At 43.8% G+C, this 16,516-nt stretch overlaps 1 protein-coding gene across 4 annotated transcripts in view; it reads right to left on the bottom strand.

Annotated features, from left to right (window-relative positions):
* Nucleotides 1-5,644: 5,644 nt before the first annotated feature.
* The window catches only part of LOC105560821 (UDP-glucuronosyltransferase 2B20-like), a 67,588-nt gene continuing 56,716 nt past the window's right edge, over nucleotides 5,645-16,516 (bottom strand). For all 4 annotated transcript variants that reach the window (XM_012010266.1, XM_012010269.1, XM_012010267.1 and 1 more), the window contains exon 3: nucleotides 5,645-6,971. In XM_012010266.1, coding sequence (XP_011865656.1) covers nucleotides 6,659-6,971 — 313 coding nt within the window. In that variant the 3' untranslated portion in view covers nucleotides 5,645-6,658. The remainder of the gene's footprint in view (nucleotides 6,972-16,516) is intronic.

The raw sequence follows: 16,516 nt of genomic DNA, 5'->3' as shown, positions 1-16,516 counted from the left end.
TTAGACGGCCAAACTTAATCTCGCCTATCGCCGACTCGCAGCCAGACCCGCGGGGAATGCGCAAAAGAGCCGCGCCGCCGCTCATGATTCAATCAACCGAGTTAAAGCGAGCGAGAAATGACATGACGCGAACGCGAGGCCACTTTGTCCGCCGTTCCGAAAAAATGGTTAGCCTATTCCAACCGGTCTGCAACCGTGCGTGAATCAATTCGATTCTCTCGCTCTCTGTTAGCGAGAGCCTCCCGCGCCTCCCAAAGTCCAAATGATTTTTTTTCCCCATAGCCGTTGCTATCTTAAGCGCAGCTTTTTGCCCCGAGGGGAAACTCGGAAACTGTCGTCGAATTTCAAATCGACGTGCGAAGCGATTTCTCGACGAACTTCCGAACTTCAAACAAACCTCCCGATTGCGACTCATTATTAAATCAGCGTTAATTTCAAGTTGTAATTGGTTCAGTTTATATTTACTTGGATTAAGAGCTGAACGTTCTTCCTTGGAAAGCATCGAGATTGTGTAAGCCATCGCGCTGATAGTTGAGACCGCTGAATTAAAAAAGAGAAAACTAATAAGCGGGAAAAATGTGGGGTTACAACTCTTTCATATTAAATCGCAGCGTCGTGTACTACATCGCCGGGTTTCAGAATATCTTAACAGCGCGGTGAACCTCTGGCTTCAAAATTAAAACCTAACGACGGATAAAGCGGGAAGTTACGACCAGTTTTTATCCAGTCTGTTCTTATCCCAAGTCACGGAAGGTTTCGTGCGCCGGAATACGACGAGGAGTTTTGTTATTGTAACGTAGAGTGGTCGAAAAACACGAAGTTAAGTGTTATCTATAATTTTATCAGGATGAATTAACGGTGTACATATATAGCGAGCAGCGGGCGAGAAGTGTAAAACCCGGCACTGAAATTTTTCATTATCGCGTGTCGCGATTGCACGATAGCATAACTTTCCCGCTCTTAAACAAGATATTATACAATTATTCATAAAATTTTCCCAGCGTATACTTCCGATAAAGCATGCTACTTCGTCCGTGTATTTTTTAAATTCTGCCGGCGAGAGAGAGAGAGAGAGAGAGAGAGAGAGAAAATATAAAGAGGTGCCTCGTAAAAGTTCATTAACTTGAATACGAGAAAATTATCATAGCGCGAGGCGCTTCCTATAAAAAGTTACGATTTTGTGTAAAATCGTTCGTTTGTATTACCGATATTATTACATTATTAATTCTATTTTTACGGCTCTAATTATATTTTTATTCTGTGACTTTTTACTTCTTTATCTTCACCGAATTGTGTGGCTCGTTTTCTCTATTTTATTGAGACAGAGAAAATAAATTACTGTTCTCCTTTATTGCTAAAAAAAACATAGTAACTATGGAGCACTACGAGTCTTGCAGTTACTACTCGTTTTACCGAACTTTCTACGATTGACGAAAATTGGGAAAAGAATTAATACTGACAAAGAGACCTACTTTCGGCGTATCCAGAATTTATCTGGTTACTTGCGCCACAATCGCGCGCGAAATATCCTGCTACATCCTGCACGGTACTCAACCGCGATTCCATTGAAATGTCGGGCGTCCCTTAAGAGCGTTTTAAGCATCGCGAATATGTAGTCGGCGTGTCACAAAGCGTAGAAATGAATGGGGAAAGATATCGAGGTGCCCCCTCACTCGGTTTTCCAGTGAATTTTTACACAAGACTAACGAATTCTTATAATCTTTGTATCGTAGTGTTTCACAGGCAACTACGATAAAACGCGAAAATCTGAGTATCCTCTCTCTTTCACGTGACAGTTTTCATTTCAGCAAAACTCTTATCAGACATCCCTTTGAAAAATCCCTCTAGGTATCTTTTAGTAAAAAAAATCATATTTTTTTACCTCATCCGAATCGCACATACGCGAAATCTGACGATAGATAAAATTCTTGTCACTAAATCTCGAAAAGTCCATTCGAAAATTGTACAAGATCAAAGTTGCAGAGATTATAACAATACATTGTCGTCAGGGGAAAGCGATAGAGTTGCTGATACAATATGCAGCTGGTGCGAAGCGGGAGTTCCTCGTTTTTACTCGCTTCATCTTACCGTGAGTATGCAAACGTCGCCGGGATTATCAAAGGTGGCCGGCAAAGAACAAATTAAACCGCGTGCGCCGCAAACTGTTCTTTCATACGTCCAAAAACGCCATTCAAGCGCCGCGCAGGTGCAGGCCGTTCCGGCAATCGCCGCACGTCTGCGGCACACCGCTCTGGGTGATTCGATTAAAGTGTCGCCTGCATTTTAAGAGGTTTTTGAACGTCACGTGCAAAAGCCCGGTCCGGACGAGATGAAAGCGCCGCGATGCGACGCCTCGTACCAGAGAATCACGCAATCCACCACTCGTTATTCTCCCCCGAACGTCAAACGTCATCCGTGTCTCCGAGCGCGGCGCCTGCGAGACAATGAATTCGCAACGTAATAATTAATCCCAAACTCAGCCTCCTGTAAATCGCGTGTCCGTCACCGCACGGACACGTAATTGGATAGCAGGCTTCTACTTTACGATCGCAATGTGTGTTTATCCATTGAATTGGTGAGTGCAAAAACCACACGAGTCGAAAATTTTTCGAAGCTGACTCTATTGCGTTAAATGGCCTTGTCTATGGTCGGCAAGCCCATTTACGCAATAAAGTCAATTACGAATGTTTTTGGACTCGCGTGGTTTTTGCACTCGTCGATCCAATTTTATAATGCGCGTGACATTTCGAATATCTCATTGCAAATATTTCCCCCGGGACAATTACAATCAACTAGTCGCGCGGCCTTTTTTACTCTAAAATTTATCGTACTCTCCTTCACACATAAATCTCTTTCGTTTTAATGCAATTTAAGTTCTCGCGGCTCTATAATTTCGTCAAGTTGAGGAGTAAGACAAAGTACGATATTCGCGGAAATGCACGCTCTGAAAACTAGAACGCACTTCTCCGGATTAAAGAAGAGAACTCGTACAACGAGAAATTTTCAGCTGGCGAGAAAAATCAAAGGATATGTAGAAATATAACAGTCGAGGGAAAAATCACGTGACATATGAGCGCAGTAATTTATTGCTTTAGTCCCAATTTTATGAAAAGTAGACGGCACACGTATTGGATAATTTAAATAAAAGGTAAAAAAAGAAGTATTTTAAGATAGGTACTTTTATCGAATTTACATCAATATCAAGCAGAAATAATTAATCAAAACTGACGTAATTCGTCGTACTAAAGATTAAATAACATTACTTGAATAATTCTATTATTGAATCTTACTATTAACCCAATTTCAAATTAGAGATTGAGCTCTCTGATGCGTCGTCAAATCATCTTTCTGTGGGAAAAAGGCCAATGTGAGGTTGATCGAGAAATTCGTAGATAAATAAAACAGGACTCGTCTGATATCTAAATCGACAAGTATCGAAATGTAGAAAATTGCTAGACGACGCTTGGCGGGCAAATTCTAATTAAAGAAACTTATTGCGAAAAATATTACCTCAGCCAGGGTTTGAACCTGGATTTCCCTACGCCCTAGGCGGGCGTCTCACCAATTCGACCACTGAAGCATGTGGTAATATTCATCGCAATAAACAGCACTACCGATGACACCTTCGCGTTTATTTTTCGAATATATACCTCGACTACCTCAGTGGTCGAATTGGTGAGACGCCCGCCTACCCAGATAACACACATAGTTCTGTGAATATTCTTCTGGAGTGCAAATATTCTTATTTTGAAAATATTCTAATCGAATATTCTATAAATATATATAGATTATTACAATTAGAAACCGTATATTCATAACAAAGAAGAACGTTTTCAGAATATTCGTCGAGAATGTCTTTGGAATATTCGTTCAGAATAATTTTTTAATATTCATCGAGTTTATGCATTGCACATCGTTTATTGTGTAATACACACAGTGAAACCAGTGATCATACCATAATACCATATATAACCGACACGCTATATTCGATAGATTGTTCTATTCGCATTCGAAAAAGATTTATAGTAATGCCAGTCGAATGTTCCACGAACAAAAGATAAACATATAAGAATGACGTATGGAATATTCCAAATATTCTGGAAGAATATTCTTAAAATGAGGAGTGTCTTGTGCTATCTGGGTAGAGTGTAGGGAAGTCCAGGTTCAAACCCTGGCTGAGGTAATATTTTTCGCAATGAATTTCTTTAGTTAGAATTTGCCAGCCAAGCGCCGTCCAGCAATTTTCTACATTGGTTAATCGTGTACTGGCGTCGAACAATTCTTTAAATATCCAAATGTTTGGATTATAAATGGATCACAGATTTAATCGAGCGATTATCGTCGCGCGTGAGCCAGCATTACCGAAAACCGGTGTTTACCGTCTCGCATATCTTTGCGAGAATGCGCTGCTTTCAGGGATAACGCGAGGCAGCAGCCTCCGTGAAAGCGGAGAAACGGAGGCGGTGGAGTGCGACAGGATTCGAGGTGAATCGCCTTTAATCCAGCGCAATGTCTCGCGCGATCCGCCTTTGTTGCGTCACCGTCGAAACCGTTCTCCCCGACAAAGCGATTATCATTGTCGCTCCTCGCGCGATTGTGCCGAACGGCCGCGAGATCACACGCGAGTGGAAAAAATTCTTTAATTAATATAAATTTTATTTCCCTCCGGCGAAAATTTTATTGAACGCCCTCCACCGCGACGTTTCAATTTCCCGATATGAAATACCTCGGTGAGGCCAAAAGCCTTAATTAGAATTGTTGAGATAACTCCGGGGATTACGAATTTATTAATACCGGCCTAGAAGAAAACATTTCGTTGTTGGTCGCGTTACTGGTCTTAAAAATCGAGCAAATTTGTCCCGGAGAGAAATCGCGGACTTTTTGGTCTCCCTTTGTCGCACTGAAAGAAAAATATAGCCGCCGTAGCTAAAAACTACATGTGGCGGTTAAATTTTAGTAGTAAAATATGGACAGTTAACATTTAGTTGCGACTGCTAAATATTTTGCTACGCTGCCCATTGTATTAGGTGCGACGGCAAATCGTTTGCTGTGGTTTAGAAATTTGTAGTTACGGCAGAAAAATATTTTTAGCAAACCATGATTAGCTACGGTAACGAAGTTTCTTTTTTTTTTCCACGAAAAGCGTATCGCCCGAACTGGCTTCTCGGGTGTCGCTGTGCCTACAGCCAGGTGGCACGAAGAGAACGGTGGTATCGCGCTGCGAACGATGACACCAGCACCGTAAACTCGACAGCCCCCGTGGTTCTTGCTCGCCGTTGCTCTGCAACCGAGGGACGGAAGCCGGTTGACGCAGTGGGAGACACGGCCACCTGGGAAATACCCCTTAATGCCCGCAAAGCTGCCTCACTCTCGTACGTCTCTCCACCGTGCTCTCGCGGCATTTCCATTCCCCTTTCTCTTCCTTCGTTGTTCTCGCTTCCCTCCCGCGAGCTTTCAGTGCGCCCCCCTCCCTCCCCTCTTCTCCGCGTCCGCTCTACATTCCGTTCCGTCACCTCTTTCGCTTCCTCTTCCGCCCATTGTTTCCAGCCTCTCTTCTCCTGCCCTCGATATATCTCTTCCACGCATCTAAGTCTTCCTAAATCTTTCTCAAAGTCATTAAAAGGAATAAGAAAAGAACAATATAAAAAGATAAATTATAATTTAATCATAGAAACCTCTTTACATCTCCTTCTCCGTTTGAAGTAAAGGAGTTTGCAAATATTTAGAAGCTTCCCGCATCGTCTCTATATAACTTTAATTAAAAGAAGCAATCGTCTTCGAGACAATATCTGTTAAATAAATGTAGCTCACGCACTGTTATTTATTAATTCCGCCAAACGAACTTTTATTAAAATGTTCATAAAATATGAAAATTATATATTTCATAAAGAACGTGTTCTGTATATTTCGTAATAGACTGTAATTTGATATAAGGCATCAACTTTCCTTGGGGCGTTGCACACCACGATAAAAGTAATGAACTTCAACTTCGACTGCAGGCAAGAATGAAGGAACAAAGGAACGAACGCTTTATGCGACGCAAGTCGACAGAACATGAAGAATAGTTTCGCCGTTTCTTTTTCGTAAAACGAGAGGAAGTAAAAAAAAACGGAAACTAGCAAACTATAAGTTTTACACCACCTGCGCGTTGTTCGGACGAGTTCCAGTTAACGGTTATACTTGGATACTATAAAATACTGCGAACTATCCAGGGATTAAACGACTTTGCCCCGCGCCAGTTTTAAGGTTCCGCACCTCCCGGGGAAGAAATCGCCGATAACAATTAAGCTAAACCCAGCCGACATACGCGGACTGGCGAACGTACTTCCCGACCGACTTTACGTGGAAATATCGACAAAAGCATAAAAATCTACTCGCGACCCGCGATATTCGAGTCGAGCGTCGCCGAAGAAGTAGGGAGGGATTTAATGATAAAACGATCACAAGAGTCTCTTCCCATAAAAAAAATATTTTATTCTTCTAGCAACTAGATTTTTCGCGTTGGCCGATTTATTTCCGTTCGATGGCCGATCATCCCCGTCGCTCAAAATTCACTCGTAATCCGACCATCGACGTTCACGCGAGGGACCGCGTTCTCCGCTATCTTTCACTCTTCGGAATCGCTTTTTTTCCAACGCGACGCTGCCGCCGTCTGCCTTCAGTCCCTCTTCTTCCACTTGCTCTTCTCCCCGGCCTGGCTCCCGGGCGTTCCTTTGACGACGCCGAGCAGCGACAGCAGCAGCTTGATCAACCGGAAGGCGATGTAGATGAGCGCCGCGGAGACGATAATGAAAACAAGCACGACGTCGATGAGAAGACTCTGGTACCAGGGTAGATCTGCGCCCTCGCTGCGGAAGTAAAATCTGCCATTGCCCCGGGCGACGTATTCCGTCCACCATACCGCCGTCTCCAGCGGCGTGGCAGGTCGATCACGATAAGCTTTCGAAAGCCTCTGGGCGTTCTCACGGTAACTGAAAGCAGAAGAAGATACTTGGATGAAATATACACCTGATCGCGTGCGCCGCTCTCTCCCTCTTGCAACGCGGAAAAAGAAATTATCCCTCTACCTCGTTCATTTGCTCTTTTTATCGCGAGTTGCGCCCGGGATGTAGATCTGTGGAAATGCGGCACGCCGCGCGCATTAAGGGAATCCTCAAGCCGCTGGCGAACTCGATCGGTGTCAATAAGACAGGAAATGGAATTAAAAATGTCGATTATCGACATTTTTAATTCCAAGTTCTACTCGGTCCGAGAAATTTGTAGCCAATCAATTTTTGCAACTTTTGCGAAAAACCAGCAATTTTATTAGCTACACATTGCTCGGACCGAGATTTCGGGTCGAATTCTAGCATCGTCAACACCATTGCTTTACTGACAGTCTGACAGATGTTTGGCAGCGACCTCTCTCTTCTTCTAGACTTGGATTTCTTGCGTTCATTAGAAGTAATCTTTTTTTCTAGGCTATTAATCTTAGTTCTAATTGCACGATATTGTTCTCATATGTTGTCCCTAGAGTACGCTGGTCTCATTTTGTATATATTTATTGTAGAATTCTTGTGTCAAGCAAATATTGTCGTCAAGTGTACCAAAAATTGGTAAAATTTTTAATTTTTTATTTAAAGTCAATTAAAAGATTACTTCTAATAAAGAATGTCGATAAAACAGATGACTTTAGAATCCCTTTAAAGGGAACGATTTATTGGGACCCTCGTAGAAAGCAAATATCCATTTTCATTCACGTCTAATTCACGGAGGACGGTATTCGGACACGCCGCGCGGCCGAAAACACCGCGATCGATCGATCAGACCAGATTGGTAGTTTAAATCGGGATGACGATTCCGGGTCTCCCATAGGCGCGCGTTTGGCAAAGTGCATATCGCGCCGGCGGGCAAACACACATGCGCGTAACAATCGCCGCGAGATGCGCCGCGACGCGACGGCGGAAAAAAATTCGCGAGGACAAGGGCTGAAGGGAGGGACAGAATGGCGCGCGGGAGAACCGGGGCCGCCGCTCATGCAACCACCCTCGGCGGGGACCCGAGCACACAATTTACCGATCGGTACTCTCCATTATTCGTGTTTACAGCTGCAGCCCGCGAATCAACCTGATGCACCGCCGCATCCATCCCCCGCGCGCGTAACCCTATCCCCCCGCGCCACCCTTTTCCAGCCCCGACCCTCCTGTCGCCCGCGCCGCGCTCGTGCCCCGTTATTTGCCTCGGTCAAATTCAGTTGCAGCCCCCGCGGTGGTTTTGAATTAACCATCAATTTTGGGCGCGCCCGACGCTCCCTTCCGCTCGGGGCCGCGCCTGTCGACGGTCGTCCCGAAGCGTTGCGCTTCGGGGGTGTCACAGATGGAAGCCCGCGCGCGGCAGGGAAGGGGCGGGGGAACAGGAGAGAGGAAAGGGGTATTAATTCATCGCGCCGACGAGGCAAACTCGCGCGATTATATCGACCGGCCGAAAATCGCCGGACGGCGTGGCAGAATTTTTTTTCTCGCCGCGAGTTAACGAGAGGAAGAAAATACCTTTCTCCGGGGGGCAGAGGAGGACAGGAGGCGAGCGAGAGAGAGAGAGAGAGAGAGAGAGAGAGAGAGAGAGAGAGAGAGGGGGGAGATGGGGTGCAGAGAGGTCGAAGAGCACGTAGGACCGTCGCGTGAAATTTAACATCGCATAAAACGCGTCCACCTTCTGGCTACAACCCTCGCCCTCCCCCCCCCGGGAGGGCGTTTTCGCCGGCCCGCCGTGCTTCTTTTTGCATTTACAAATTATCCGCGAGTGCGCGAGACGCCATCCGGCCGGCGAGCACCGCCGACGCATCAATATTGAACGTGTGACGTTAACCACGGTTTCGTGTTACACTCCGGCACTCCGCGACGCGGCAGATGCATCTATGCGCAACTGCATGGCTCGCTCGTCTGCGGCGGACCATGCAGTTTATTGTCTGGGCGAATCTCCCGAAGTTCAAAACATATTTATATTTTACTTACAAGTTTGCCATAACGTTTGCCTTACTTGCTCTCGAGCATATTGCTAGCAATACTATTTCTTTGTTTGATTCAAAGAATAGAAAATATATTATCAATCACTCCAAGTCGCGCGATATCCGAACGAAAAGAGAAAAACGTCAATCAATATTTCGATTTCCAAATTAATATGTTAAAGAGGAAGCTTTAAACTTTCAGAGTATCTTGAGCGAAAATCTTTTCTGCAACTCTATGCATGATTAAAATCGTTGTCAATTTTACACCAATTCAGGACTATTACGTTTTCGGACATCAGATCATAGGCTTGTCCTCATCTTTATCTTTAGCTACGTGTTAATTTACTTATTATTATTTTGTACCGAAGATGGTCCAAAGCGAGGACCGGAATTATTTGAATTATTTTGTAAATTTCTCTATTAATGTTTGACATCTTGTTTATGCTTTGAATTTGACGTATTACATTTTTTACCCTCACATGTCTTAGTTTGTTTTTACTAATTTAGGGATTAGGAAGGTTGTAAATATGTTTGTGAAGTAAATCGAATTCGGACTTAACTTCGAATTTCAGAATAAATGCCTGCAAGATTCGAAATGTACTTATAAGCAGTTTTTATCATAAAGAATCGCATTTTTATAAATAATATTCAAATATATTATGTTGTTTCGATATATAAGTATCGTGTAAAATTGTAATAAAGAGAAATCTGCACACGCACATATTACGTGTTTTACAAATTAAATTTCTAGTAAACTGCTCATAAGAGATTCAAATATATTTGATCCAGGTTCTCGAGTCTATTAAGCAGTAACGCTCCTGTTTCTCGAGGAACTCATAGAGGTTCGAAACCATTTCGTCCGGGTTCGAGTGCCTGATACTATCTGCACTCGAAGTATTGCTTTTATTTTTCGAAGTAATCTCAGCGAGTTCGAAACTGCGCCAACAAATTCGAACCTTGTAAGAGACTTAATCCCGTCGCTAGTTATAAATCTGTTAAGTTCAGAGATTAGTTTTTAAAAACACGCGTTCTTCATTGCAGAACATATTACACAATGGGGAAGTTTGACGCAATTCCATGTTACAGTTGGGGACTAACTTTAGCCGATCGCCTCTTTATTCGACAAATAATAATCCTAGCTGCGATATAGGTGGAAAAGGAAACCCAATTAGGCATAATTATCGCGGAACGGCGCTATGCGAGTGATTAGAATGTTAATAGCGTCGGTAATGCGGCCGAATTACGTCGTCCCCACCATCCCCTGTCCAACCGCGTGCTTACAACGAAAAGTGTTCGCGCACGGGAGATGGCATGGCGGCTTACGCCGTCGCGCAGTTAATACGGTTCTTATCTCAAAACGGAGATCAAATTACGGCGATCTGAGTGTCCCGGGGAGCCATTACAATCGGGACACGCCATAATGGACGGAAACGGCGGCGTTATCTTCGGCTCGATTAGAAGGAAAGAGAGATATGATTCACAGGGGCCGTATACATGTCCGGATATCGCGCGTCTTCTCGTAATCGCGCTACTGATTGTAAGAAGTATTATTGTGCTGCGAAACACGAAAAGTGTCAAGACACGAGTAACTTCTGTCCTACGAGTCACTGCAAATTGAAGAAATTTTTTTTTAAATTATTTTTCCACCTTTTTCATCGCTTTACAATTTCATTAAGGACGAACCGTACGTATTTTAATAAAATAGAATTTTTTTGGACAATTTTTTTACTAATCTTAAAAAAAACTTTTTTAACGGAGTTTCTATTTGCAAGTCTCTTTTTACGGACACAGAAAGACGGAAATTCCTATCATCCTATCGTCGCTAAAGAGTCGAGGAAAACCTCGCGTGTTCCATAATAGGGGACCCTCCCTCTATATCTCGCTTAGATATAATTCAGAGAATAGGGATGTGGAGGTCGGTAAATGCCACTCGTAATTGCCGAGGAGCAGTTTTTCACGACAGATATACCGCGGGTCTGCCCGGGCCCCGTTATCGGAGGCCGAGCGAATTATTTAGTCAGAGGAAAGGCACCGAAGCCGATGTCGCGAAGTTGCATCATCTCCCGCCGTCATCTCCGCTTCTGGAGGCCGACTCGTATCTCCGGGGAATCATAATTCCAACGATATCTCCCTCGGATCGTCCGCCGCGACGCGCCGCGCGAACTTACTTTTCCGACTTGCAACGCTATCAGGGAGGTGGAGCCCTTATTCCGCCACCCCCTTGTTCACCACTTTTAGACGAAACTTACGCTCACGTGCAATTCGGAATATATGCACCGCGCACCTCGCCAGGAAATCATCCAGCACGACTGCCTGAAACCTTCTCCAGAATTGAAGGTCCATTTACACATGTCCGTGACGTGTCCATTCATTTACGCCAGTATCAGTGATGGCAAGTATTGTTTTCTTGTCTTTTAATGGTTCACACACGTCCGACCGTAGACACAACATAGACTTTTATATACAAAATAATACCAGAGCGGTGTGTGGACTGCACAGTAGAACACTTTCATCTAAAAAACATGGAGGTTTGAAGTCTAATTCGTATCGTATTATGTCTTTGAAATTTTCAATTATCCCGTCGGAGTTCAGCCGTCACTCCAGCAACCGCGTCAGTGATGTTCGAGATGTATCAGTGACGGTTAATCACACCTATCCGTGCAGTTTGGATTCAGTGATTTTCAAGATGGCTCAAGTCAACGGATGACGAATTGGCAATGATTGTCTCGTTTGTATGCGGCTGAGAGAGAACGAAATAGCACAAAACAGAGTTTGCTGTTTTCTACGTGAACCTCTACTCCCATTGCTCAAATAAAGGCAAACGCTCGGTCTAGATATATTATGTCTACGACACAGTCCCGTATTTGGGCCCTTCAGTCCTATTTGTTTCTTCTTAACGTCTAAAGTTAACAATCATTGCCAATTCGTCATCCGTTGACTTGAGCCATCTCGAAAATCACTGAATCCAAACTGTACGGATAGGTTAACCGTCACTGATACATCCCGAACATCACTCACGGACGCTGGAGTGACGGCTGAACTCCGACGGGATAATTGAAAATTTCAAAGACACAATACGATACGAATTAGACTTCAAATCTCCATGTTTTTCAGATGAAAGTGTTCTACTGTGCAGTCCACACACCGCTCTGGTATTATTTTGTATATAAAAGTCAATAAAAAATAAGATTTACAAACGTAAAAACTGTATGCGACTCTGTCGGAAAATCAAACCACTCCGGCATCCCTTTAAAGCTCTTGGTTCGACATCGAGAATGCGCAGATTGCAATCCCAATTGTTTTTTTTTTTAGTTAATCGCGTTAATTTTGCAACAAATTGGCAACATTTTAAAAAGCAAATAAATGTAGCGCAAGAGCGGCCTTCATCTTCACAACATTCTGGTCTCTATCTGAACCGTAGGTCTCCCTACGTGTTTCTTATCATACGCTTTCAAGTCGCGTATTCAATGATGAATATGGATGCCCTATTTTATCATGCAAAAGTGTCAACTCTTATTGGTACGTTAACCGTATGCATGATAAATTCGTCCCTTTACGCATTGGACGCGTGACTCGGCCGTTACAACGGACGAAAGGCGGACGAAGTTTTTCCATCCCCCTCCCCCCCCCCTCCCGGGTGGACGAAGTTTCGAAAATGGTTTTCCGCGCAACTCCGAATTGACGTAATAGAAACTTCGGAACACTGCGAAGTCTCATAAGTCTCACGTATTTTCATACTTCGCGCGCGGACCGACGCCACCGCGTCACAACTTACTTTTCTAGCCGGCGATGCATTATGCTTACTTGCGCGACCGATCTCGCTCGCATCCACCCGCGAAGATCCATCCCTCCGGGGGGCGAATATTAAACAATAAACTGCGAGACGGGAGGGGAAATGACTCTTGGACACGCTCAGAAAAAAACGACTTATTTAGGTTAAACAAAGATGAGATACGTTGAAATCGCGTTACTTCTACTAAAACATTTGCTAGATTTGAGGAAATAGATACGAAGTTTCTTAGAAACCTCAGCCGTAATCAAATAAAATTTTGAGTAAGGTAAAAAAAATTATTTCTCTGAAAGCAAATAAAAAGTCCAGGTCGAAATGCAAAGAAAATTTGTTTGATTTCAAAGAAACTTTTTTTCTGGGTGCAAGCGACAGAGAAGCGCGATGCATCAAACGTTCGCGAGAGCAATAACGATCTCGTCCACATTCCTGGTTCTCGCGAAATTCTCGCGTCGATTTGAATTCAAATCCCCGTGAAAGAAGGAACAAAGTTCCGCTTATACTTTCAAAGACAGATTTGCAAGAATCCTCGGGCTCGTGATCACTTTTAATTTGGGAAGCGCCAATGCGGGGACAAATTAGAGAAGGATCCTCCTCGATTCAGCCGCGCCGGTACTCGCGGATTCCGCGGCGCTCCTGCGACCACCCCGTACGTCACGGGGTTAACGACCGCGCACGGAGAATTATAATTGTAACGCGACGCATGGCGGTTATACGAGTGGGCCTCCCGAATACGCGCGTTAATTATATTTATCATTCGCAGGCCGCGCGCGCAGTTGACGCAGAATTCCGTGCTGCGCATTAAATAATAGTCGTAACGGTGCCAAATGTCAGATGTACTTCCGGCCGATAACAATTTCATCGCGTACGCGCCGCATCGCCCAGGCGGCCCCGCCCGACGGATCGTATTACGAAATTACTTTTCGGCGTGTACGCGACATTATTACAATGCCGCCGCGGCCGTGGAATGACATCGTTCATTCTCGCAATCAGCGCGCGCGAACCGTAAACAGCTGCCGACGAAAACGGCGAAAAACGAGCCGGGCGAATGATCGATCTCCGATTTCCGCCGGAAATACGTTCCCCGAGCGATCCGGCGAGCTTGATTCGCAGCGGTATCAGCTCCCCCGGTTTCCGGAAGGAAATCGACCGCACTGCACATCTCGTTCTAGAATTTTTCTAAAAATTTTTTTTAATGCTCGAAGCCGATCGTTGCGACTGCAGAAGCAAATTTTTCGATGGGTCGAAAAATTGGCAAATGATTTTCAAGTGATTTGCATCGGTGTTTAATATCTGCCATTGGACGGAGAAATAAACATGTCCATTGAATTCTAACTTCCTGTTCTTCTACACACACCGGTGTGATGTACGCGAAATTTGAAATAATTCATGCGACAGGGAGTTTTCATTCTACGCTTGAAATAAATGGATCGTCGAATTTATTAAGCGACAAAAAATACATGCGGTCACGAAGAATGTATAATAATATATTTCTTTATCGCGAGCGGTACAAATGCAGCATTTGAAGGCAATCAATCTTAACTTTCTAATCAAATTTGATGAGTTTGAAATTAATTTCTGCTCAGTTTAAAGTTTAGAATATCGCTTCTCAAGTCGTAAGATCCGGGAAATAAAGGACTTTTTGCAAATTGAATTTCTAGGATGCAGCTAAATGCGAAAATTGACATGGAGAGATCCGAGTTCGAGCGTAGAAACATTGACAATTTCTCAAGAAAATGGCAAATGAATCACCCTCTCGCGCCGCATTCGTCCCCGCGCGTAAAAATAACTTAAAATCGTGTTACGGTGAGGTTAAACCGGTAAATTGAGAGGCAAACCGAGCGTGTAAACCGACCGTGTTTTCGTCCTGGCGTCCGCTCCGCGCATTGATATTACTCGCGAATCGCTGTAACTGCGCGCTCTCGCGAAACCCTCGCGGAAATTCGCGCGCGCATGACCGGCGGCGGTGCGCCAAACTAATTGGTAGACCAAAAATAGAAAAGACCGATACGCGTTATGCTTGCAGCTGACGCAAACAATGCTCAAATCCGCGATTACAATATCGCGCTAACGGCACGAACCGCGACCCCCGCTTGACGTGCAACGACCCCGCGTTAGCTCCCGTAATGCACGCGGGCTGCATTTATGCGTTTGACAAGCATCGTCTTCCATTCACAAGTTGTGGAGTGGAAATATGGCTCTGGAAATACCCTATGGAAGGCCATACTTAATTGTGTTCGCGTAATTGTTCATTTTGCATGAATTGTACGCCAAATTATCTTTAAAGGTATCCACTCCGCAATTTGCATGATCAAAATGTCAATGTCGAGGTTTGGAATGAAATTTGTAGTGTATATTATCAATCAATTTCTCTATTTTATCACGTCAATCTCCCTTTGGCAAATGAATGTATCTTGGTATAACGAGTGCTTCGTTAAAACAAACATGTGTAACGCATGTTACTTAAAACATAAATTTTAATATATCGCAATATCACAATTATACATTGAAATCAAATAACGCAGTTTTTTTTTAAACGAAAAATACACGCGAGATTAACCGATCGTTTGACGCGTTGAAGGAGGGAAAAATGTTTTCACGGCAAACAATATTGGACCCAGCCTTTCGTTAGTCTCGTGTTGCGAAACAATTAAAAACGGATGTTGCGTAGTTGGTCATGTTGTTAACGACAAATATTTACGATATTTACTCGCGTTTGTTTTACGCCAATTCGCGTGAATTTTGCGCGACAGTTACCTGCCAATTTATATCGATTGAATCATGTTATGCAACAGTGACATTTCCAGCGAACTGAACGAAACATCATGTAATACCTAAGAAAAATATTTATTCCGATAAACGAATAAATTAAAGGATGTTACAATAAAATTTATGATATAATATAATTTTTAACAAACAATCATAGCTTATAAATATTCGTTCAAATTTTTGTTACTGTTAAATATTAACAGCTGTAATGTAAAATAATAACAGCTTATTAATTGATCCTGAAGCTATCTCGTTTTATTAGAATAGCGAAGATGAGCCCCGTTGCTTTCTATAAAAGAGAAAAAGTGTAAATAGAGCACAAAATCTCCTAGCGAAGGACAATTCTACGGTGTGCTAAGAAGTGGATCGTTGATCACGGGAGTAGTGTCATTGGACTCGATCGCGCGCCAGTATGTGAATTTTAATCTCGCCGAAGCGCATCCCGCGACCGTGCTCGAGATTAATGAGATGCAGTAGCGAGGATAAACGGGGCTAGGGCCGCCGCCAAAAAGTGTCGGAAGTCGGCCGACGGGGTTAAGAAGCCGCGACGGATTTACGGACGCTGTCCTCCTCAGAGTCTACGAAGAGGACATACCTATAGATTTTCCCCACCGTCTTCGGGGGCGAGTGCCCGCGGGATCCCAGATTCTTCGCGAATGAGGTGAAGATCGTTCTTTGCGAGAGAACGCCTTTCTTGCGTCGCGAAACGATTTATGTTCGCGAGAGAGTAAAATAATGATGAAAAAATGAGCATCCCTCCACATACATACGTACACATGCACATAAACGCGAGTCATTAAATCTTCATCGTGTATTAACTACTTTCGCGCTTGTTTTAAAGATCCTTGTTTTTCCAAGATTTATATGTATCTTACTAGTTTATCATCGAAGCGCAAGATCTATTTTCGTTCTCTTTGTCTCTCTCTCTCTCTCTCTCTCTCTCTCTCTCTCTCTCTCTCTCTCTCTCTCTCTCTTCT

This window comes from Vollenhovia emeryi, unplaced genomic scaffold (genome assembly GCF_000949405.1).
Source record: "Vollenhovia emeryi isolate VEMERY1.0 unplaced genomic scaffold, V.emery_V1.0 DF939220.1, whole genome shotgun sequence".
NCBI lineage: Eukaryota > Metazoa > Arthropoda > Insecta > Hymenoptera > Formicidae > Vollenhovia > Vollenhovia emeryi.
Note: the sequence above shows the minus strand (reverse complement) of the source record. Positions and strands in the feature narration are given on the sequence as shown.